The following is a 26,826-nucleotide window of genomic DNA, read 5'->3' on the forward strand; positions in this document are numbered from 1 at the left end:
GATCCTGTTTTTTCCCCTAAGGATAAACAACATGATCAGCATTTACTAGCACCAAAAGATCTGAAGAAAGACATTTCACATCAAAAACTCTTGCTGTCAACAACGGTAAACACAGAGTTGTTGGATTTATCTATTACGAAATTTCTGATTGATTATGCTGTGTAGTTCCGAGTGGAAAATAATTTGTTTTTGTGACTACCTTTAACATTGATGCTGTCTGTCATTCTTTGATTGACATTCTCGGGAATTTGTCTTTCATAGTCTGTTGTCTCTTTGAAACATTTCCCATTTTCATTCTCAATTTTATCTTTAAAAAAAATTTGTTCTTTCTTTTGCAATATTCTCCATAATAATTGCTATCATGACAGTTTAAGTCTATACGTTTTGTGAGAAACAGATTGCATTTTCGTCTGGTATTGCAAAAGCAAAAGTTCAATCCAAGACAGTATAGGAATAATCCACCTAAACTTGAAAAAGTATTCATATTATTTTTTGCACGATTTTTTTCCAAACTGAAATATAAAGCTACATGTACCAACGTATTTTTGTGAACAAATATAGAGGAAACTTGAATAATAAGCTAGCCAAATTAGGGAATAACAACTGTATCTCAAATGCGCTACATTCTTGGATGTTTAGACTGCTTAAAATGCCAGTTCGGAACAGGTTACATTAACTAGCTTTCGGTAACCACAAGTACTCTTATATAAGCACTTTGTATCTTTTGTCAGATCTGATGAGTCTAAGCCCGTTTAAAATCATTTTTTTTTGTTAAATTGGGGTAATCTTTTACTATAGTCCACAATTCGGGAGACATGCAGTTTGAACGCTCTCAAATATGTTTAACTCAGTCATAGAAATTCTTTTTTATTGTATGTACTTTACCAGAAGCCTGTAATCCTGTAGTTTTTTTTTACGGTTTCGGGTTACCGTTTGTCATGAGTATTTTGAGCTTTTAAAAGATCCTATTGTATACCTCTGTTGATATCTGTCTTTGCAATTTTGTCACACCAGAGCTTCTAAAACTGTCTATATGGAATGAGTATTGCTTATTGGTGACGATCGTACGGTGAACTGTATATGTGCGCTGTTTATATCTTTCTATTTGAAAAATGAACTTTCAAATTATGGATTTGCTTTTTGGGGGGTTCTTCGTTGTCTGGATCATGCGGCAATCTAAATTTAAACAAGCGAACTACATTTGCACGAAACACTATTGTGCAACTTGAGGATGTTCGTGGTTTTTGATATTCGGAATCCTCTGATTTTATTATTGATTTATTTATATGATTTCCCGCCTCCCATAAATTTCTAATTTTCTTTTCATAATGTATATAGTTTTAAAAACCTTTTTTTATAAAATGTTATTAATCCTTGATACTGTTTCACAGTTTTATACTGAATAAAAGTTGCCAATGTTATATGCATGAACAATTTAAAGAGAATTATTTGCCGCCAAAATCTCATCTGTTTATATCTATAGACTAGGACACTGACATTTCGGTTTTTTCTGCTTTTTTCGTTCCATTATTTATATAAAATCATTGTAGTCCTGACGTGTAATGTTGTCATTTAAATGTTATATTCAATATTGGCATAAAAGCGGGAGGTTTGTCATCCCAAATAAACAGGTTCAACCCATTACTTTTTCTTAAAATGTCCTGTACCAAGTCAGGAAAATGGCTATTGTTATATTATAGTTCGTTTCTCTGTGTGTTACCTTTTAATATTATGTTTCTGATGTGTCGTAGTCATTCATTTATATTTGATGCGTTTCCCACAGTTTTAGTTTGTAACCCGGATTTGTTTTTTACTTAATTGATTTATGAATTTTGAACATCGGTGTACTACTGTTGCCTTTATTTATATCGAATAAATACGTAAACCACGAATTTTTAAAGTTTAACTCTTGACAAATTGTTCTATAGGGTTGAATGCAGACTTAGGCAAAATAAAAAACAAAAAATATCAACAAACTTGTTCCTTAATTCTCTAAATTCCGTGGAAAAAAAAGGAATCCACAATATATAAAAAAATATAGTGAAAGAGAAAAATAAACAAATCATACTTTTTCTATTTTTATTTCTTCAAAAGATCGAGTAACAAATATAACAACTGCATTCTTTTGTCTTTGAATGCTTGAAGACACAAGCTGGTATACAATTTTACAAAAAGCAACATAAATTTTAGGACTATTGGACCCTTGATGTTACCAACATCAGCTGAATGAAAAATGTTCTTATACATGCATCTTATGAACAAGTCTTATAATGATTTCATATTCAAACCTTAGATTCATAAAATTGCCAGAGAACAAGTAATATTCATTTTTATTACAATAATAATTATTAACTGAAATAATGCCCTTTAAACGAATCCTTTGACTTGTAACCTGTCACAAAATATTTTTCATCTTGAGCAAACTTTCTGAACAATTTTGCGTTCAATTTTTAAGATATAACACGATTCAATGCTATTGAAAGTAGACGCATGATAAAGAAAGGTCTCGAAGAGATTAACAGAATAGAGAAAATGATAAAATTAAACAATGAATAGAGAAAATTGATCAAAGTATATTTAGAACAGAGAATAATGGGGTGCAAAAGTATATAGAACAACTATGAAGATAAAAAACGATACTGATAACAGAAATGATTACAAAATAAAGTATTCATCAAACTACATGAAAATTTAATCGTACAAGCATTTTCTTGATAATTTTAAAGCGTTTTAATCAAAGATAAAGAAAAAAATCCAAAACTTTTTAAAGAATACAGAAATTAAGTAGTCAAAACACATATTCCAGAATTAAAAAGTGCCTACACCATTTATCTTTAATTGAAAATATAAAGATATTTCGAACATTTTCTTTTACACAATACAACCATTTAATAACCTGCTCTTGTTCATTTTTCACACATCAGAAACTTCAGATAGTGCAGTTAGAAGTCTACTCATCCCACCCATACTCTCATATTGAAAAAATAAAATACCACGTGAAATTATTGACACAGAGACAATTCTCCAGTTGATACCAAATGCCATAGTTAACAAATATAAGTTACCGAACGGCCTTCAACAATGACCAAAAACCTAAAATACCGTATATAGAAATCCATAAACGGTTTCAAAACGGCAAATGTAAACAATTCACACGAGAAAAATTACGGCCTGATTAAAAGCCTTTCGTAAAAGCGCTGTACTTTCAAACATATTTTAGGTTTTAGAAACATGTTTAGTGTTATTATTTCGAAATGCTTTTAATAAATCAAATATGTTGCTGAAATATTACAAAATATGTAAAATTCATAGTACAAAAACAAAAAGGGTAAAAGTCAAAGAGACAACAAACCAACAATAAGATCAGCAATTCACAAATTCGTAAAAACTGTCACTGCATTCCAATTAGATTGGTTTAAAAACAAGGTCAGTTTAATTAAGCATAGAAAATCACATAAAATTTATAAAGGTTTCGTATCTGGGTTAGCTCAACTTAGATGGCAAAAAATGAGGAAAATAAATAGATCAAATCAAAACCTATTCTGTATAAAAAAAAAAATAGTCTTAAAAAATCGTGATTTTCTTCATTTCGTTCAAAAGTTTTACCAAAATTTACATTATTCTCTTAAATTTTGGCAGTTTGCTTAAATACATGGACCGATTGTTTCCTGCTATTTTACAATCCAAGATGGCGGGAGACACCCGATCTATCTTAAATTAATTACTTAAAACCCGTCAAAGTACCCGTAAGAAAAACTGTTTTATACAACATGCCTGCCAATATTGTTCATTTAATATCATTTAGTATCACCCCTCAGGAGATTCTTACCACTGAGATCAAAATAAACCACAGGGAAACACAATATAATTAATATCTATTTATGGGGTAAATCTCTCTTTTTACGAAACGAACAATATTGAAGTAATTCGTCATAACCACATTGATTGTAACAACATTCACAAATTATCCCTTGAAATCGTATGGCTGAAGATCTCTTTGAAAGATATGAAAATGCTTCTCTTTTTCCTAAAATTATCCCTTGTAATCGCGAAACTCGTGGATATTGATCTGAAATGTAGAAAAAAAACATTGTCAAACTTAAGGGATCACCATCACAGATTAAAATAACTTAGAATGAATACGAAATGTTCATGTAAGATATAAGAGGGTCTGAATGGGATCATTCTTTTCACATTTTTATGCCATTTTCCTCTTACTATTTTTTTTGGCCCATTTTAGTTTACTGCATCATTCGAATCAGTATTCGGCATGTGCGTTCGATCCAATCGTCATTGACTGTGATTGCGAGTTTTCCAAAGGTCTTTTTTTTAGCACTCCCTCTTCCACCCCTAGAGACTTGTTACAATGGTTCATTAGCGTACAGTAAGCATTTGTCATTTCGGGACTCTGTCTATTGTTGAAAGCCGTACGGTGACCCAAAGTTGTTTATTTGCAATCATACCACATTACGTTTTTATAATGTATACTATAAACCAATCGTCTAGTTATAAAAATAATTAATAGTGCAATCTTTTTAGTGCGATAATTCCAATAAAGAAAAAAATATATATATATAGAAATTAAGGATTCCACATCCAGACCCTAATATTAGGGCCTACCAAACATAGGGCCGAATATTATACTTTTCGACTTTTGAATCAGTACTTGGCATGTACGTTCGATCCAATCGTCATTGACTGTGATTGCGAGTTTCCCAAAAGTCTTTGTTTTTGTTCAAGCACTCCCTCTTCCACCCCTAGAGACTTGTTATAATGGTTCTTTAGCGTACAGTAAGCGAGGTAGTATCCTTGTCAACACGAGACATCAGATTTAACGTACCCATTCCGACCAGACGTGGCAATGTTTAACTTTCATAGGGTATATTCAAGGGATGGCATTTGTTTCTATCACCAATTCAATCGTCCAGTCTTAGATATTGAAAACCCCTAGTTTGCATTGAAGCAAATGGCTGTCTATAATTTTTAATTTGAATGTAAATACAATCTATATTTTTTATAACATTTTGAAAGATAAAATGGTGTATCCATTTATTCAGCTAACTATATCAGAAAATATTACCTTCGTCGACGTCTCGTTTTCCTGGCACTGGAATGTTATATTGTCCCATACATATAAGTTGTAATGTCTCTGAAAGTCCTCGTCCACATAAACCATGTTGGTGATCACGTGCCTCTGACGTACAAGTTTTATCTAGCCCGGCCAGCGTTGGAGAAATTGGCATTAATATCACAAATAAAACGTAGGACCAAAGGCCACTAATGCTCATCTTCTTCCTGCAGCACTAAAAAAAATATAAAGTTAAATATAAAAAAGAAGATGTGGTATAGGTCACCGTACGGCCTTCAACAATGAGTAAAGCCCATACCGCATAGTCATCTATAAAAGGCCCCGAAATTGCAATGTAAAACTATTCAAACGAGAAAACTAACGGCCTTATTTAAGTACAAAAAAAGAACGAAATTTTTTACTCTATTTCATATGTAATTATGTAACTACCTATAGACTTTTTTTATTGCTGTTTGTATACTTTGATGTTGTTTACTTAGAATATGTAAATATGTTAGTGTTATGTTCTTGGTTCTGTTCTTATAATATAAATTGTAAAATCTTCATATTATGGAGGAAATAAAGATAATCAATCAATCAATCAATCAAAGGTAACAAAAAAAACATATTTATACCTTATTTTCATCAACTTCATTGACAACTATGCAATGGGATTTATAGAAAACAAATTCGAGAAACATACTAATTCATCACAAGGATTTCTGCCACTGGGAGGAAAGACGACTTTCGTTATCAGTTAAAGCTCAAGTAAAAAAAACCATACAAAACACGATTGAATACATTCAAAGTAAGCAACCGATGCGATTTCAGGTTTCTCTTCAAAAGAGGGTAAATGGTCTATGCGTTATATATATATATAAATCTCTATCTCTATCTCTATGAAAAAGACAGACAAACAATAGTACACATGACAAAACATAGAAAACTAAAGAATAAAAATGGGGAATGTGTCAAAGAGACAACAACCCGACCAAAATAAAAAAAAAAAAAAAAAAAAAAAAAAAAAAAAAAACACAACAGCAGAAGGTCACCAACAGGTCTTCAATGTAGCGAGAAATTCCCGCACCCGGAGGCGTCCTTCAGCTGGCCCCTAAACAAATATTAACTAGTTCAGTGGTAATGAACGCCATACTAATTTCCAAATTGTACAGAAGAAACTAAAATTTAAATAAGACTAACAAAGGCCAGAGGCTCCTGACTTGGGACAGGCGCAAAATGCGGCGATCAACACTAACCCCACCAAAAACTAGGGCTGGTATCAGGTGCTCCGGAAAAGTTGAAGCAGAACCTGCTCCACATGTGGAACCGTTCGTGTTGCTCATGTTAATATAACAAATTGGCGATGATTGACTGGTTTTTAACGTCCAGTGGAAAATATAACACACATATAACGAGAACATGAATATACCTCATGTTTTATTCTATACATAACATCTGATTTTTGAATGTGCTACTACAAACGGTTACAGGAAGACATGATACCTAGTATCTTGGCGTTGCACAAGATAATGTTTTTCTCTGACTGTTTATGGGTATATCTATTGGATGTTAGAAGTGTACTGATTGATAATTTAGTCTTAATTGCATGATTTTTAATTGCTATCAATAACGAATGACACCCTCGCCCCCTCCCCATTGCCAGGCGAGCGGCAGCCATTTTAGAAAGTCCAGTTGCAAAGAGGGCATCTACAGATGTCTATTAACATTGTTGTAAAGTTTAATTAATTTTGAAGCATTTTAAAATTTTTTAAAAATATTTAAATTAATGTTTTGTATTAGTTGAACTAGCTGTCAGGAAATGTGAGTACTCTCATAGGTGTACTTTTACGTTTATATAATGTATACTATAAACCAATCGTCTAGTTATAGAACGAATTAATAGTGCAATCTTTTTTGTGCGATAATTCAAATAAAGAAAGAAAAAAAATATATAGAAATTAAGGATCCCACATCCAGACCCTAATATTAGGGCCTACCCAACCTAGGGCCGAATGTTGTACTTTTGGTAATATTTATTATGACTGACGCCTTGACTCGCACTGCATACTCGTCTGCCAATTTTCATATTTATTTCAATACCAATTCTCACTGATTTTATAATACATGAAACTGCATAAAATAGCATTGATTTACTATAAAATAGTTTAGTAAAACTTTAGTTCAATCTTTACGAAATGTACTAAATTAATACCAAAATAGGCATCAGTAAAAACTCTGACATCTAGTATATCAATCGTAAATGTATTAATGAAAACAATCTTGAATTAATAAGAAAACCATACACTGAAAGCAGTACGTTTTAATGGTCTATCATATTACATCACGATCTAAGTTGTAGAGACAGTTCAATATATATTGATATATGTAAAACATGACGAGGAATTAATTAACTCTTCTTCAGTGCTGTAAGGTACTTAATTCAACAAATCAACGCCAAAAATAGTGTTTTATGATAGTTTGATTATATCTTGCATTGGAACAATCTATTTATGACTGTCTAACATTACTGAGTTATGCACACGTTATAAATAAGACATTATTAAATAGCAATTAAATAATGTGCTCATTAAGGTAAAAGTTAAAATAGAAATTATGTCCAGCGTCTCATCTAAGATTAATGACAGATGCAATTTGTCCATGATCAATGATATTGAAAGGTCAACAAGATTAGAACGTCTTAACTGTGCTGAAACTCTCAAAGAGATACTTAATTACGTCAAAATTCAATACAGACGAATAATAGATGATACTAAGGCGCACTCGACACAATCAATTAAACTAACAAAATTAAGTCTCATTCCACATGTTCTATGTCGTAAAGTTATTATTTCCTTATAATTCTCATCCCATGTCGTAAAGTTATTCATTTTCAAAGGATTCAGGAATAGAGAGTAGATATTTTATTGTGCCTTTATTTACAATTTAAAGCTAATTCTAGAGCGTCAAAAAGTGTCATGTGTTATACACCGCGTTTAAAAATATCATTGAAAAACATCTGAATCGATATAAAAGAATGTATATATATTATTACGTTGTTATCTTACTAGCTTCATAAAAAATGACGAAGTTCATCCAATTCTTTTTTTAAACTGCACCAGATTCGAGTGCCTTATTTATACAACGAAGGATAATATGCACGATTATCGCTATTTTGTGCATTTTTCCTTTGATCTTTTTTTGTGATCATTTTCATATCATGCTACTCGCTTGAGATGGAAAAATTATCGCTAGAAACTAAGGACGCCACGTGCGTTGTTAACGAAATTGACATTGAAATTGACAACGTCGTCATAGGTAATATAGCGATAAACAGATTATCATTGGTCATCTCAACTCGATTGCTTTTCTCACTTTCGCTGTTCCAGCTCAAGCGAGAAAATCATTCTTGTTGAGATAATCAACGATAATCTATAATTATTCATGAAATAGCCCTTATATTGCATGTACAGCTATGATAGAATATTGCAAGCTGACTTTTCGCGACTTTCTGTGGGAAATTTAATGTTGCTATGCAATAAAATATAGTGTTTTGCATGACTACTTGTTCTCGTGGTAAAAGTGGACGCATTTACATTGTATGGTGTACTGTACGTATAAATCACCATTATCTATAGATATGATATAAGCAAAAATAATAAACTCGTTCAAATTACCCTGTTTATTTTTCGGAGAAACTGCCGAAATACACCTGCACGTGTTCTCTAAAATGATGATGTACTATATAGTTGTAAACTTCTATGTCATTTTGGTCTCAGATAGAGAATTGTATCATTGAAAATCATACCACAACTTCTTATTTTTATATCAATGGTATATTTAAATACCCTGTATTATTGATAAACAAAAGAGTCCTACCTTGAAATTTACCTGAAAACCAGGTTGGAATGGAAACTGTATTATTGAACAATTTGTAAAAAAATATATAGTCCAAATTTAAACAATCCAGTGGCAAAGACCTTTATAAAACTCAATGCAAGCTGTTAAGCATAATCGCCGGATCATTGTTGTACAAAAAATGACATTATGTAATAAGAAGCGTACATTTCGTTTATATGTAGGCGAGACTTTGCGTTTCGATCATTATTTTCACGCTACTGTCATAGACAATGAAAGGGATAATTTGGTATACGAGTGTCTAATGAATAACTTGACAAAGCAGCATTATATCAACAAGATAAAAAATAATCTTATAAATAATATCAATGATCTTAACAGATGCAAATCGGTTAATAGATATTAACAGAAGATCCAGAGATTTATACTGCACGATTGCCGAGGTGAGCCGAGAAAATTTAAAGATACTTTTTGACTTCAGTAACGTTACTGGATAACAAGACCCATTAGGGGCCTTCGGCTGTTTTTGGTCTGGTTGTTGTCTCTCTGACATATTCAGAATTTTCATTTCATTCTCAATTGTATTAATTGTGTACACCAACCATGTACATTTAACTACAGTTAACTGATATTTTTACATTTTGGTTATGTACATGTACTGGTAGAGATATATGAAACTAGATATGTCAAAGCGACACGAATGGCCCCGTCTCAAAAAGATGAAAAATCTGCAACTTCAATAACACATGTGGACACAAACTTGATGGTAGTCTCACATAACAAAAATCAGCCCAATATCTGAAAGCAGTTCATCATGAGTAACTCACACACCGAAAATCTGCCCAATATCTGAAAGCGTATAGAAATAAGTACGTATAACTGTGATTTTCAACAATTTATTAAATTACAAAGCCTGTAATTTCGGCAAAAATCAGCGGAACGGAACTAAACTCAATTTTGATCTGTAACTCATCATGGTTAACTCACATACCAAAAATTAGCCTAATATCTGAAGAAAAAAACTCAGTTTATTGGTTTCTTGCGGAATGACGGAATTACGGAATGACGGTCAAGGGTAAAAATCTATATGGCACCGTCAACTTTGTTGCGGGGCCATAAAAAATTGGTGGAAAAAACAAGAGGCTCTCAAGAGCCTGAATCGCTCACCTTATTTTTTTTGGTTAAATCTCTCATCAATGATTATTTTGACTTTTCAATTTATTTAAATGTTCTTTGAATCGTCCTATTTTCTTCAAAAGCAAAAAAAAATCATTTTCTCCTATGTTCTATTTTAGCCTATTTTCTATGTTTCTTGACATACAAGGAAATGAAATATAAAATTTATACTAGATACTCTGAAACTCATTTAGCCTAAGTTTGGCTGAAATTGATACAGCAGTTTCAAAGGAGAAGATTTTTTAAAGTAAGTCAACATGATGAACAAATTATGAAAAAAGTCTTTAAAGGGCAATAAATCCTTAAAGGGTCAATTGACAATTTTGGTCAACTTGACTTATTTGTAGATCTTACTTTCATAACATTTTTGCTATTTTAACAGTTTATCTGTATATATAATAATATTCAAGATAATAACCAAAAACTGCAAAATTTCTTTAAAATCATCAATTCAAGGGCATTATACCTGAAAAACCAGTTACCCAATTCGGCTGAAAATTTCAGGACATGTAGACCTTGACCTAATAAATACTTTAACTTCTTGTCCTATTTGCTCTAAATGCTGGAGTTTTTGAGATTATGCCAAAAACTGCATTTTAACCTGTGTTCTATTTTTAGCTATGACGGCCATGTTTTTTGACGAAATAAAAAATAAAGCACAAACTTTTATACACCCTACTGATCATTCAGTTGAAGTTTGGTTGAATTTGGTTGAGTAGTTTTAGAGGAGAAGACTTTTTAAAGTTAGCAAATATGATGAACAAATTGTGAAAAATTGTCATTAAAGGACAATAACCCCTTAAGGGGTCAATTGACAATTTTTGTCATATTAACTTATTTGTAGATCTTACTTTGCTGATCATTTTTGCTGTTTACAGTTTATCTTTATCTATAATAATATTCAAGATAATGACCAAAAACTGCAAAATTTCCTTAAAATTACCAATTAAGTGACAGCAACCCAACAATGAGTTGTTTGATTCATCTGAAAATTTCAGGGCTGATAGATATTGGACTAATGAACATTTTTACCCCATCTCAGATTTGTTCTAAATGCTTTCGTTTTTGAGATATAAGCCAAAAACTGCATTTGACCCCTATGTTCTATTTTAAGTAACGGCGGCCATGTTTTTTTGACGGATCAAAAATCGAAGCACACACTTTGTGCAGGATAATCTAAGGAACAATCATGCTAAGTTTCATTCAAATCCATTCAGAAGTTTCAGAGGAGAAGATGTTTGAAAAATTGTTAACGACGACAGACGACGACAGACGACGACGACGACGACGACGGACGCCAAGTGATGAAAAAAGCTCACATGGCCTTTAGGCCAGGTGAGTTTAAACAGACTGATTGACTAGATAGACGTAAACCATCGGGAAATTCAAATTATCGATTAGATACTCAAATAAGGAGGAGAAACTCATCAAAGATACCAGCCTTAAATTTTGTTCGCGAAACGCGTGTTTCGCCTATATACATGTGTACAAAAGATTCACCAGTGACCCTCGAATCAAAAACGTATTCATGCGTTATAAAGCAGTGAGCAGTGGCGGATCCAGGGGTGTCTGGTGTTGGCAGGATCCGCCCCTGTAAATGTACCAATCTTAAGAACATCGAAAAGACTATTGTAGCATGGATGAAACCAAGGTTGATATTTTCAGATCATAGTAATTATCTCGCTGTCTATTCATTAATCAGTATGATCGCATGAAATAATCATACTTTGATGTGGAAATATTAGCCTTGTTATCATCGATGTACATTGTAGTTATATTAATAATATGTTCTCCTTGTTGTATTATTTCGTGACTTACAATTATGATTTGTATTTTCTGTTAGCTCTTAATATAGAAACTTAACTATAAGACTATCAATTACGTACTAAGTTTCTCCCATTTTGTACTTACTTCCTTATAGGATTCAGACGGTCAAAACCTTAAAAAATCAGTGTCAGCAAAAATAACATTTGTTGATGCTAATATATAGTTGACGTTGAATTTTCTGTGAAATAAAAACGTCCACTTTACACCTTAGCAAAAAAAAAGGGGGCAACATACCATGCATACGTCATACTCAAATATAAATGATTAGATTTAAACTACTGCACCTATACTTAATCGATTTAATATTCCCTAAATAAGTGCATTTTATAAGCAAAAAACGAGTGATAAGCAAACTAATAGTTATCAAAGGTGCCGAGCTTATAATTTAATACGCCAACGCGTGTTTCTTCTACATAAGACTCATTAGTTACGCTCATATCGAAATTGTTAGAAAGTCAACCAAGTTCAAAGTTGAAGTGCATTTATGACCCAAAATTCAAAAAAGTTGTACCAATGTCTCGTTCTTGTTGTTCGATCAAAATTATGTACCATAGTGAAAAAACTTATATATAAGTAGTGTATTTCTTGCTGTTATCATTGATTTTCTCGACGATAGATAATTGGTGATTCCCTCCAAAGAAGCAAATAAAAGTGAAAAATTTCACTTGCTTAGTGAACGTTGTAAAGTTACAAACTATTACCAAACCAGAAGTGGTTATCTAACTGATATAAATTAAAAGCTCAAAATAATCAAGCTCCATACAAACTTTAAAATCATTCAAATCAATATAAACCAATAAAAGATTGACAGTTATATACCAAAAACTTTTATGACGAACATAGTCATGGAAGTTGAGCGATTACGAGACCTGCGCAAATAATGATACTTATTTTAAGATTCATATTTTCGAGAGCCGTGATGTAGTAGTTAGTGCATCGGACTACTAACACAAAGGTTCCTGGTTCGATTCCCGTTCAGAGATGAAAATGTCAGGGCCTGAATTTTCAGCTCTCCCTTGACATCATTTGCGAGTATGGGGAAACGATAATATAGTGTGTCTGAAGGGGACGATAAATGGCTGACCCGTTTTAAGAGATAGCCATATCTCTTGCACGTTTAAGACACCCTTGAAGATTTCGCAAAAGAGCAGGCTAATGCCACTACAAGGCAGCACTCGCACGCGCAAAGTGGAAAGGAATTAATATAAGTTGCAAAACTTGTTTCCCAATCAACTATAAATAAATTTGCTTAAACTAATATTCGTTTTTTGTATGACCATTTCGTATTAAGTTTTCATTAAAATTTTGCTGATTATACAAATTCCTACATATTGTACTGCATGTACTACTATAGCATCTTTATAAAAACTCAAACGGTCAAAACCTTTGACATTTCAATACTAACGAAATTAACACTTGTGGAAAATTGGTGTTAATGATGACATTTTATAAACATTTTCTGTATATTAAAACGCCATCTTTACACCTCCGTGCAAAAAGGGCAACATACATTTGTACGTCATACTCAAGTATCAAATTATCAAGTATTAATTATCAAGTATTTACTTGATCGACTACATTTGTCCTTAAATAAGGCCATTTTTATAAGAAAAACTGTTTAAAAGGCAACTTACATGTATTTCCTGTTGCTCAAACAAAAGACATGGCCACGGTCACATTAGCAGGTATTAAAAGATAGGTTCTGGTGAAAGGTATATAGTTAATTACATTTTCTATCTTATTAAACAACAAGAGGCTGTCACAACGACACAACCGGATTTATTAATATTTATTTGTGTCCTGGCAATATCACAAGAACCATTACTGATGAATGGTGAAAGTGAAAATCGTCAATATCAAATTTGACCTCCATTTTGTCATCAGTATCAACATATTAAAATTTGAAAAGCTTAGATTGAATGGTTCATGAGTAAATACAACAGCGTGAATGGAAACGCCCATTTTTCAATCTTTCAAGAACCATAACTCTTGAACTGTAAAAGTCAAAATCGTCATTATTGAACTTGACCTCCGTTTGGTCATCAGTAACAACATATTAAAATTTGAGAAGCTTTGGTAGAACAATTCATGAGTAAATGCACGGACACGACTGGAAACTCCATTTTTCAATCTTTCAAGAATCATAACTCCTGAACGGTAAAAGTCAAAATCTCTGTTCTAGCTGCTATATTTTACTTAGATGACGACAATATCAATGATTACTGATCCTTTTCAACGAAGCCAAGAAAATGTTCGAATGTTTGAAGAACATTTCTGCTGTGAAATTTCAATCTATAATTGACAAACAGTAAGTGGTGGCATAACTGATGCAAACGCTACATTGTAAGAATTCAATTAAATCAAGGTTACGTACACCAACTTATAAAATTATTCCATTCCATAAAGGTAATGAAAAATTTGACGAACTTTTTTTCCCAACAAAGTCTTTCGGACGGACAGACGAACGGAACAGTTACTACACTTCTTTAACAATTTGCTGACTAGACAAGTTTTTTTTATATATTGGGCTATCTCCTTTATAGAAACTAAATGACCAAAAATATTTTTCAACGTTACCAAAATTAAGTCTTTTAGATAATTAGTGTGGATGATAATATTTTTTATGTGAAATAAAACCGCCAACTTTACACGTTCGTGCACAAAGGGTAATTACTTCACACTAACAAATCAACTTTAAAAGTATTTACCTAATAGAATTTGCTCATAAATAAGAGCATTTCATAAGCAAAATCTTTTAATACCATCATAAGTTTTTGTTTTCTTTCGATCAAAAGAAATTAGTATAGTTGAAAAGGAAGTTTCAGATGATAATTGATTAAATTGTATATCTTATGAAACACACCTCTTTTATTAGTCTTTTTTATAGCTGCGTTCGTTGATTTTGTTTTAGAAAATATTATAATTTATAATCGCAAATCTTATTAATTTCTGCATGGAAATTAATGAAATATTTGCCACTGGACGATCACTAAGTCATAGAATTTATGAAATATGTGCCACTGGACGATGAGTTAATCGTGCGCTTCATTTTAATAACGTTGCGCACGGTCAACGCTTAAAAAACTCTATGAAATTACTATAAGAAGCATGCAATACTAAACAAAACGCTATACGAGCATGAAAACTCGTTTACTATCAAGTTGTTCATTTATTTACCTGCTGTGCGCTTTATTGTGGAAACATTTGCTATCATGAATGCTGCAATTCATTGTGAAATGAAGGTTAGTTTCAGAATGATTCGAGATTGCTGTTAGCCAATCAAACTAACGTTATATAATGGAAATACATTTTATGTAATTATTTATTGATAAATCCTCTCCCAAAAACAGAAACAATGTTGAAATATAACACATATTTTAGCTCCCTCATTGAAAAACGAATTGAAAAATGTTTTATACTTTGTATTACTTCACCAGTCTCTTATTAAACTACGTCATTATATCTTACCTTATCCAATCACCTTAGGTGTTACTTTAAGGTGAAAAGTACGCAAAAATCAATGATGTAGGACACCTTTCTTATATTACGGTAAAACTGATTTGGCGCTAATTTGTTGAATCAATTACGGGACACCCATTTACGTAATTTGATATAGTTAATTAATTGTAAAGAGATGTACACTTCAATAACCTAATATATATCAAAGATATATAAAAACTGACAACTTGAGTAAACGTAGAAAACATATGCATTAAATAATTATGTTATACCAATAAACTCAAAATACAATTTTTAAAATTATTCTTTACATTTTCTTACATTGGCATTTTGAAAATAAATCATTAAAGGAACTAGGCTTTTAAAAATTTTGTATGTCCAATTGAAATTCCATGATATCAATATACAATTAAAATTACAGCATTATTTGAAGAAAAAAAATTAAAATCAGATAACTTGCATTCCTATTTAATCCCAAAATTAAAAATCTCAACTTAAAAGCATAAAGAAAGAGAATACGTGTACATACCTTCGGCCGTTCGGCCTTTGTCCGTCGCATTAACTTCTATTTTAACACAGTTCTTATCTCGTTCGCAAAAGTCCTTAGATCTTTTTCTTTATATTTACAGATAAAGAAATAAAGCCATATGAAGTCATTAATTTCCTATAAAAACCATGAATATTTCAAATGTAGGAAAAAAGACCTCCAATATCCTCAATTTCCAGACAAAACCCGACTATTGTACAGTTTGTCACCGGTTTGTAACACACCATTCGTTATTTATTCGATTGGGATACTTTCTCACACTTTTCCATTAATTACTACTCATCGGTTATAATCCTTCAATTCTCTCTAAATCGATCTGAATTACAGATATCAACGATTGGACAAACGAATTTAACACGACAGCAAAAAAAATTGTCATATTGCTATTTTTTTATTTTTGTTAATCATATTTTTAATATCGGTCTCTAGAAAAAAATATACCGGTGTCTGTTTCAGAATTATTAGTGCTGACCACGCACATTATACTTCATAATACAGAGTATATATTGCTAAAATTAATTATCAGACGGTAAATTCAATTTAGTCATAAGGAACATTATATTAATACCGATACATATGATATACCAGCAATATTTTTGAATTCTAATTTCCAATTTTTGAGGATTTTTTCAAAAGCAGGGAAATAATCTTAAAATCATAAAGATATAAAAAAATATCTTTCCTTAAATTATTTTAACTGCCAATTTCTTGTGTGAAATAAATGATATTACTTGTTATATGCTGGCCATGTTAAACTGTTCAAATTGGAACGGGCCTGTTTAATTTTGATAATAGTTGATTTTATTTACTAAATTTTACTGCAAAAGTTCTATTGCTTTTCCATATTTGTAGCCTCTTCAAGTTTCCTTGGGAAGAATTTAAAAGGGTGATTTAGGAAAGCAATACTGTCATGACTGTTTTCTGAGTGTCATTACTAAGGTCATTCTATTTTTCAATTTAGAATTACATTTTAGAATCCAACAAAATTTCACTCTATGGGAGTTTGATGCACTTCGTATGAACATGCATTTACCACATGTATCTTAACCTTAATTTTCATCTCGACACAACATACTCTATTTCATTATCAGATCCAGGGAAGATCCTGGGGGGTTGGAACCATCTTTTAAAAATTCAGGATCGTGTGTATTTAGATGATTTTCGCTTGTGACGAGACAAATTTACAAAGATGAAATCGTTGTTCAAACTTCCATTCATGTATAAAGTTTAACAATATATGCAAATAATAAAACACACTATTATAGCATATCTGTCCACGCCTTGTCATAAACCCACAATTTCAAGATACAACTATCATGGTAAAAAGAAAAACTGAATATTATAATATATCAACAATAATGTAATAGGCATTGATGCTAAAAAAAAACCAGCTCTGTGGCAAACTTTGTGTATTTCTGTTTGCTGTCACCCTACTCTAAATGTGCACGCCCTTAATTATAGTCATTTTTAATTAATATAAAAAAAAGAAGATGTGGTATAATTGTCAATGCGACAACTTTCCACAAGAGACCACAATGACACATTAATTAACAACCATAAGTCACCATATGGCCTCGACAATGAGCAAAGCCCATACCGCATAGTCAGCTATAAAATAGAAAATGCTTACTTTGTAATTCTGGTGACATCGGAGATGAATTTCATTATATTTTTATGTGTTCTGTATTCAATGATGATCGTAAACAGTTTTTGAGAAAAAAAATATAGAAATCAACCAAATGCATTGAAATTTAATGAACTGATGAATAGTAAAAATATTTCTGATCTTAATAACTTGTGCAAATATATAAGACTTGTAAATATTCATTTAGGCTCTCCTGGGTAATTCATGTACTTGATATCATTTAGTTTAATATGTAAATCGTAATATATGATATGTACCTCCTCTTGCTTTCGTATAATTTTTTGTATGTCTGTACATATACACTATGTAATTATTGTGTGTATCTCTTTACCATTGTAATTTGGTTTGTTGAGAAATAAAAATATATATAGCTATAAACGGTCCCGAAATGACAATGTAAAACAATTCAAACGAGTAAACTAACGGCCTAATTTATGTATGAAAAATGAACGAAAACAAATATGTAACACATAAACAAACGACAACCCCCGAATTACAGGCTCCTGGTTAAGTATCTATACGATTAATATTTAAGTACAATCATTTTTGTTGAGAATCATTTATATTTTCTGGAAACGAGAACACTTTTTTGTACCAATCTGTGCAGTTTCAGATGATAAAGAATACATAAAGTTTAATTTTGATTAAACGTTGCAAAAAATGTTTTATTTCTCTAAAAAATTCGAAGCAACAAGCAGACCTAATTTAAATAGAGTTCTCGTCAATTTAGATTCAATATAACTTTTGATAAATGATAAATGTTAAAAGCAAAAAGAAGTATGGTCAAGGCCTTAACCGAAATTGAGTTTTCGTCAATATATATATTAGCACTTGGTAAATTTCAAATATTTATTTTGTCGAAGAGGCATTGATTTAGACTAAATATTCGATATTTTATCATCTTAATTGAGGATCGAATTTAAATATAGAAAACAACGGGAAAAGCAGAGCACGACCTTTTTTCTATAACCGAGGAGATAGGGAATTTAAATATACGAAACCAACGAAAAGAACAGAGCACGACCTATTTCTATAATTGAGGAGAGAATTCAAATATAATGAAACCAACGAAAAAGGCAGAGCACGACCTTTTTTTCTATAAATAGATGTTTCAGTGCCAGATGTTTTAATTTAGATACATACATTGTGTTTTCTGACATCTAAATGGATAGACTTTTAGTGCATACTTTGGGTGTGTTATATTATGAATGAAATGAACGTGACGGTTATTATAACAATTATCAATGACATATTGACATTTTTAGGTCAAATTCTCTTTATCTTGTGTTTTTAATTGAATTTAACTTCTGACCAGGAATATATTCTTTATCATGGGATGTCCACTAAACATTAAACTCTTATTGAAGATAATTAAACTCTTATTAAAGACAACTTTTAAATAATTATCAGCGGCGGATCTAGCCATTTTTAAAAGGGGGTTCTCAACCCAGGTTAAAGGTTGGTTTCCAACTATATGTCCCAATTCAAATGCAGTGTTTTTCAAAGGGGTGTTCCAATCCCTCTGGAAATCCCCCTTTTTGAGTCCGCCACTGATTATTAGCATATTCCATGTAAAGGGATTAATAATCCATGTCGTGCAACAGAATTGATATATAACGTCAGGAGGCAACATTTGCTGAAAAAGTCAACCAAGACTGTACTAAGTTATATAGTGCGTTCAAATAACCAACAACCTCAATGTACTTTTAACTATATATATACAAACAGCAAAATACTACCCAACATGTTAAAACTATACAAATGATGTGACCTGAAATACGCAATATCTCTGTTATACTCAATGATAATATGTTTGGCTTAATCTCAAAATGTGTACGTATATATCTGGCTTATTATCAGAATTATCAGAAAGTAAGGGCAGACTGACATTTATCGATATGATAAACAAACAATCAAAACAGCTGAATAAGCAATATATGTTCGGTTAGTGTTAAATAAAGAGCGGCAAAATAAACTTTTCAATTGATATTCCATATCTTAAAAATTAACGCAACATGATTTTTTCACATTAAAAATCTCGGTTTGTAGAGGTTAGAAGGACTTTAGTATATCGTAAAAACATTAGATTTACGCGCGGTTTTGTGTAAATTCTATTGAAAACAATAAAAGAAGAATTGTATTAGATTATCACATATGGGGGGGGGGGGGGGGCTGTTATTTCAATGAGAATAAGCATAATTCGAGCGTGTCATTGTCTTTTGATTACGTTGTTTGTAAAATGTTGGTCCGAAGAGAATAGATATCATTCATTCATTCATTCTCCCTCACAAATATCAATAGACGGTGCCTTACAGATTTCCGAAAAAATTGAAATCAAACTAAATGGTAAATCTTTGCAGAATTGCCCCGCTTCGGATTTTTTTTATTATTTTTTCTCCGTTGAAAAGATTGATATAAGCAAATATTTTCTTTGTTCTTCATATTTGAATTGATCTATTTATTTATTTTTTTATTATTTTTTTTCTTTACAATTAAGGCAAGTATTATTGATGGACGAGAAAACACGAGTAAAACATTGACCTTAGAAAAGCTTATGAAACGACTGACAACAGTGCTAGGAACCTCTACAATAGTTTTAGCATACCAATTGGTGCACAAAAATCGTTTCCATTTCAAAGAACAAGTGTCCTTAAAAGACGTCGATCGGCATGCATGTTTACGCGAATAAGATATTAGTATCTTGTTTTGCATGTAAACAAATTTATTTTGATCGGTTTTGCAGAATAAGCATCTTAAAATAAAGACGTTTCAAGGCTACAAGTGAACCCCACAAATGTTATTATAATCAAACCAAACTGCTTGTGGTCATCCAATGGTCAAGGTCGAAATTAATTGTTGAGGTGAATGGTCTGTGAGTATGTTTTGTATTGCAGGAAATTAAAGCAGAAAATAAACCAGCTCTTTCTTGTGATTTTGTCGTTGTGACGAAATTGTTCAATAATGTAATTAATGTTCATGGTGTCCATAATTGCTTTTAGTTTTGACATTTTTTATAGCAGATTTGATGCCAAAGTCTCATCTATTAAATAAAAAAGGAAATTAATTCCTTTCTTATTCATGTCATAACAAATGTTCTTTCTAATTTACAATTGTTGACCCCCCCCCCCAAACTCTTTTCCCCCAAAAAAACATTGTTCGATTTTAAATTTTAATTAACCATCCAAAATTAAATCATAATTGCATTTCAGGTCGGTTTATATCATTTCATAACGAATCAGTATTTATTCTTTTATTTACTTGAAGGATTAGGGTTGTGATATTTTCTTCATCTAAACAGATGCATTTATATGTTGATAATTCCTATGTGCTGCATATATACATGTTAGCCTTATATTTCGTATTTAGAAAGTTAACTCCGATTTATCCTGTTTATGGGACATTTCACACAGTTCCTTTTTTTGTGTGTTGGTCACTCGAGGTTGTTCATTATCAGTCTAAACCATCAAATATAACATAAAGTACTAGTATGGTTTGTGTCCATAGTCTTCACAATTATATCATCATTAATTCAGATTTATCAATTAACAAATAATGTAACAGTTAGCTAAGCACGTGTCGATTCACCAGGGTCAAGAGATTAAGACATACATCGAGGTCAAGAGATTAAGAAACCCATTAGTTCATGCTGATATAATACATTTACAATATTCTAAAGTCCGAATGCTGACCATCATCTGCTGAGAAATGAGGTACAATTGGGACACAGTAACAAAGTATAACAAAAATAATCTACAATCTATAAATGCAGCAATAAATAAAATGGTAAATGCATTACTTGTGATGTAATGAAAATAATAACATTTATCCATGCGATTATTTTGCATGATTATAAACTTGATAATATATAAACCTCCAACGAAGTATTATGTTGTCTAAAGAAAATAAAAGAACGCCCTTACCTTTTATTTTTTGTGTTCTTTTGAATTTCTATATAAACTGGTAATATTTCAGGGGTAGATATTCTTCCCAAAGTAAATATTTGAACGTCCTCGGACTTCGTTTTGGGCACATTGGGGCGAGGAGCGACGGTATGGGTGTGCACCTTTCTCTCGTCAAATTTGAAGTGAACGCTTTCCATTGCCGAATGTTTCGTGTCAAGGTCAATTTATGATCAACGATAGTTACCGGCTTTAGATAGAATACAGTTATGTTTAATAGGATATTAGATAATCCCTCAGAACTGTCATTAATAACCCATTTAGCAATCATAGGATTAACTCTTGTTTGTTTACTTGTGTACATTTGATAAAAGTTTTTTGTTGGTTTATATCTTAATAAAATTTGGAATACATTTTTTGCAACAATATTATTATTTTTCTAGATAGCTGTCTGAAATTGAGCAACAAAACTAAAATACCGAAATATTAGAAGATTAAGGAAATACAAACTTGAAATATATAAATCGAGATCATGGTGTTTAACTTCATTTTCACTCAGGAGATGTGGTGCTAAATTTTGTTTGAGTGCAAACAATGAAACGTATGTATTACATGAAGCACAACAGACACGGATATTTGTTTTAAAAAGAAATATTTAATAGCTTACATTGTACAACCAAAAATCATTCATTCCCATAAAAAAAACAAGAAAATGAGCCATGAATAATCTATTTCGATTTAAATTCATTTTTTGTCAACCTTGAAACTACCGGCTCATCAGTGCCATGGCGTATCAAGAATAGGATGTACTTTTTTTGATCGAAAAAGTAAAAACAAATCTCATGTATTTCACGATAATACATGGTATATGTGATTGCTTTTCGCATAAAATCGAAACAGAACAAATAAATTTACTAGTCGAGTTTGGGGCATTGCGCAACCTCGTAAAAATCCTTGATCGGTTTCTGCATCGGTTTATTCGACAAAATGTTCGAATACAGTATTTCCACATGAGACACATTACAATTTATAAATTATTTTCTTTGTAACAGCACATGTGACACACGACAATGCCCCAGTCTACAATGTATTTGTATATTAGTTCTTAAAACGTTGTATTATTAAAAATATTGCACCACTGTTAGGTCAAATTTAGAGCAAGCACAAAAATATATTCAACATTCAGAAAAATTGCTAATTTTCATCTTATAGATATAGCCAATACACATCAAAAGATGCTATGAAAACTGAATATACATGTAATACCCTAATCGCTTTTTCGATATCAAAATCAGTTAAAATCACGGGTAGTAAGGTCGTCATATCTAGGGGCGTTTAGTACAGTGATTTTGTCATAGTTTGGAAAAGTTGGACATGGTTGTGTTAAGAGTTTTTATTGACAATCAATGACAAAATATAAACATTCAGATTTTTCGGTAAAGGAACCTGTGAATATAAATTCAAGCTGGTAAGTATCTTTGTTTATTGCTTATATATTTGTACATTGAAGGTTTCGTCAAATAGTTATAATTTGACACAGAATAATGCTTGCGTATGTCAAAATTTATAAGTTGTTGTTCGTTGCTGATGCATAAAGTACAGTTATTTATTTACAGTAACTGTCTGTTACATCCCATATTTTGATATGGAATGAATCTGACGTCAATTATTCCGAAAAAAAACTACATTTGCACACAATTAAAGATTGCAGAAAATTCGGTGTCATGGTTTGGTTCATAAGTGTCATGGTTTAGTCCATGTTCGTCATGGTTCAGTTATGAGATTCCTGTTGTGATAATGGAAGGTTTACGATCCAAATAAACAGACATTATGTACAACTTTTTAAATACTGTTTAACAATATTTTGGCTGATACTATTTTTTCGTGTTAAACCCATTCTATCCTATTTTGAGTCAACATAGTGTCGTTATTTTTTTATGGTGTTGTGTTTATCCCAAACGAGTAGATCTGAGTTTTACATATTAACGATGATCTTCTACTCGCAAAAATACACCGTGGCGCTCGAGAAAATAATTCGTCTACAGTAAAGCTTAGATACTATCATTATAATAACAGATCACGCACGTATAATGAGATCACTAGAGTAATATATTAATGCATTTCAATCATAGCAAATTTCTGTAAAAGTTGGTGTATTCAAAATTTGAATATGACATAAGAAAGCATATAGTAATATACAATTAGTAAATACAGTATGATTTCCAATGAGACAACCATCAACCAAAGACCAAAGAGGGACGAAAGATACCAGAGGGACAGTTAAACTTATAAATCGAAAGTAACCTGACAACGCCATGACTAAAAATGAAAAATACAAACAAACAAACAATAGTACAAATGTCACAACATATAAAACTCACGAATAAGCAACAAGAACCCCACCAAAAATGGGGGGTGGGGTGATCTCAGGTGCTCCGGTAGGGTTTGCAGATCCTGCTCCACATGTGGCACCCGTCGTGTTACCGTTACTATTAGAACATCAAAGTACTTCAACAATTAACAAATCACATCCTTTCAGCAAGCAAGTAAAATTTCCGACAAAATTAAAGATAAAGCAATTCAAATAAGAAAACTTACAGTCTGACTTATGTTTAAAACAATAAGCAAAAAATGAATATGGTATACAAGAAAGACGACAGCTAGTGCATCACAGACTGTAGACTTAATAGAATGTCATACAGAATATGAAGCGGTTTGAATGTGTGCGGGCTCCCAACCAGCACCTTGCCTTAATCTTGGCATACAGGATACAGTACAACAAACTAGTTGAAAAGGACTTGACTGATCCGATACAGAGCAATGTAATTAAGTAACAAAACCTCCAAAGAAAGAACTGATCTGTGGATATACTTCAAGCCAATAACAATAAAACAAAACCATAAATTATATCTAAATCAAAAAGTTCTTTTTATTTATTTCAGAAAGGACTATTGCATCTTGTGGTCTGTGATTTCTCGCCTTGTCGGGTTAGAAATGAGGCTGAACACAGTATGACTGTACTTGTACTAAGCACAACAGTACGAGTATCATTGAATTTTTTAATTAGTTTTTCAATCACATTTAAAAAATGTACCTTTTTCATACTAAATATGAAATATGTCTTGTCTTGTCTACTAAATACTACTAAACCGACAGAGCTTTTTCTGATATTATCGAAACTTTATGACATACAAGAACAAATGGTTTAACATGTTAAGTGGTACTGCATAATACAATTAAACAATATGAAAAATAAAACATAAGCATGTTGGTTTTTTTCGTTCATAAAAATAGACATTATGGACCTATTTCTAATTCGAACGTGTGTTCATTCATATATTAAATTCCACACTTTAAAATCAATTTTCTCATTAATTTCACTTACAGATACTAAATAAATAAGTTTAAACTGTTGTCCAGGTTAACATTTTGTTCCGTGAATGTTTTGAAAACTGCATGGTGTCTTCTCGATATTGTTTGTTTAATTTTAAAAAGTAGGTAAATAAGTATAACTTCATTTGGAATCAGGCATATTGACAAACAACACCAACATTAGCTCTAATGAGTTTTTCATCGATTATAAAAACAAAATAAAACAAGGCATGCAGCAGGCAATACAGAATAAAAAGCAGCAAAAATTAACTCTAAGCAATAGCATATATATGTACATGTATCTTGCAAAGTAATAGTTGAGTTATTGTTGGACGATGTCATTTCTAAGTAGCTGTGCCGGGGGTAATTATCGTGAGAAATGATCAATGACGTCTACTTAGAGTTGCAAATGTTCAATGCGAAAGTAAAAAAATAAACTTTCGGTGCTAAATTTCAAATCAGTCCAAAACATTGCTGATATGAACCCATGATTCAACTTTCATAAAATTCGGGTATGAATTGTACATATGAGAGCGCTTAAAATGAGGTTTTCTTTATAGTTATATATTGATACATTGTAAAAGAGGGACGAAAGATACCAAAGGGACAGTCAAACTCATAATTCTAAAACAAACTGACAACGCCATGGCTAAAAATGAAAAAGACAAACTGAAAAACAATAGTACACATGACACAACATAGAAAACTAAAGAATAAACAACACGAACCCCACCAAAAACTAGGGGTGATATAAGGGACACAACTCTTTTAAATTTAATTGATAGGTACTAATTTCTGAATTCGTCCAAAACATTGCTAATATAAACCTATGATGAAAGTTTCATAAAGTTCTGGCAAGAATTGAACATTTGAGAGTGCTAACAATGCAATTTTGATATAACTAATGTTTCCAAGGAGCATAACTCTTTTAAAAATTGATAATCGGAACTGATTTTCGAACTTGCCCAAATTATTACTTAAAAAATATGATATAAGTTTCATAAAAAAATCAAGCAAGAATTGTGAACGTGAGACCGGACGGATGAACGCACAAACAGACGGATGGAAGGACGGACACCCGATATTTCCATTTACCCCGCGGATGCGTCACGCGGGGTATAAAATTATTTAAAATGTACAATTTGACGTTTACGCCCACCAAATTTGGTCAGAAGGCTTTTCCCGTCTTTACTTCATTTCAGCTAGCCCCTTTCATTTCCAATCCATATAATCAAAGAAATGAACGAAAAAGGGGAAGAAAATTATAAAGAAAAATACATATTAATTTGTAATCGGGGTTATTAATTCTGGTCTTGGCGAACCCTCATCGCACCTCTTATAAATAAGGGACGGTATGATTGGTTTAACGCCGTCCCGTTGTGAACTCTTATGGATCTGTAAGATTTCCTACATATTATAAATAGAATCATATTCAAAACAGTGTGGTCCTGGCCATTGATTGACGACCTAAATTATCCCATTGACTGGGACAGATTAGGTGAACGTTTGTCGGTAACAAGCACTGCTCACTATGTACTTGTTAATGACACTGGATATGTGGGGTCACTAAAGGTTCTCAACACCTAAATAAAGCAATTCGAAAAACGAATCCGGAATAATACGATGTGTTGATTTATATCAATAATATAAATCAAAACATAAAGGTTATTCCTGAATAATTTTCGAATTATTTTATTATTAAAGGTGTTAAGATTCTTTGGTGACCCCACAGTTTAAATTCTATAATAAGTAAGAAGTGAGCAATGGTCGTTACAGACAAACGTTCACCTAATCTGTCCCAGTCAATGGGATAATTTAGGTCGTCAATCAATGGCCAGGACCACACTGTTTTGAATATGATTCTATATTTATTTAGAAACAACCCCTTTTCATCTGGGCATTTGCGGACGGGGTATCCAAAATGCGTCTAATCGTAATGCATATAATATGCAATGAAGATAGTAAAGTAAAGATATCC

General features: G+C 31.8%; 1 protein-coding gene across 2 annotated transcripts; it reads right to left on the bottom strand.

Annotated features, from left to right (window-relative positions):
* Window positions 1-2,065: 2,065 nt before the first annotated feature.
* LOC134687269 (molluscan insulin-related peptide 3-like) lies at window positions 2,066-21,691 on the bottom strand. Of its 2 annotated transcripts, none has more exons than XM_063547422.1 (3): window positions 15,915-16,145; window positions 5,081-5,303; window positions 2,066-4,069 (listed from the first exon to the last, which is right to left on the bottom strand). In XM_063547422.1, exons 1-3 carry the CDS (start codon window positions 15,942-15,944, stop codon window positions 3,876-3,878), a joined length of 447 nt encoding a protein of 148 aa, XP_063403492.1. In that variant the 5' UTR covers window positions 15,945-16,145; the 3' UTR covers window positions 2,066-3,875. The 2 variants fall into 2 exon arrangements, 1 of the variants encoding a protein (XP_063403492.1); XR_010101749.1 differs by lacking the exon at window positions 15,915-16,145 and adding an exon at window positions 21,498-21,691 and having other exon boundaries at window positions 4,058-4,069.
* Between the last annotated feature and the right edge of the window lie 5,135 nt (window positions 21,692-26,826).

The sequence above is a fragment of the Mytilus trossulus genome, chromosome 10 (assembly GCF_036588685.1).
Source record: "Mytilus trossulus isolate FHL-02 chromosome 10, PNRI_Mtr1.1.1.hap1, whole genome shotgun sequence".
Taxonomy (NCBI): domain Eukaryota; kingdom Metazoa; phylum Mollusca; class Bivalvia; order Mytilida; family Mytilidae; genus Mytilus; species Mytilus trossulus.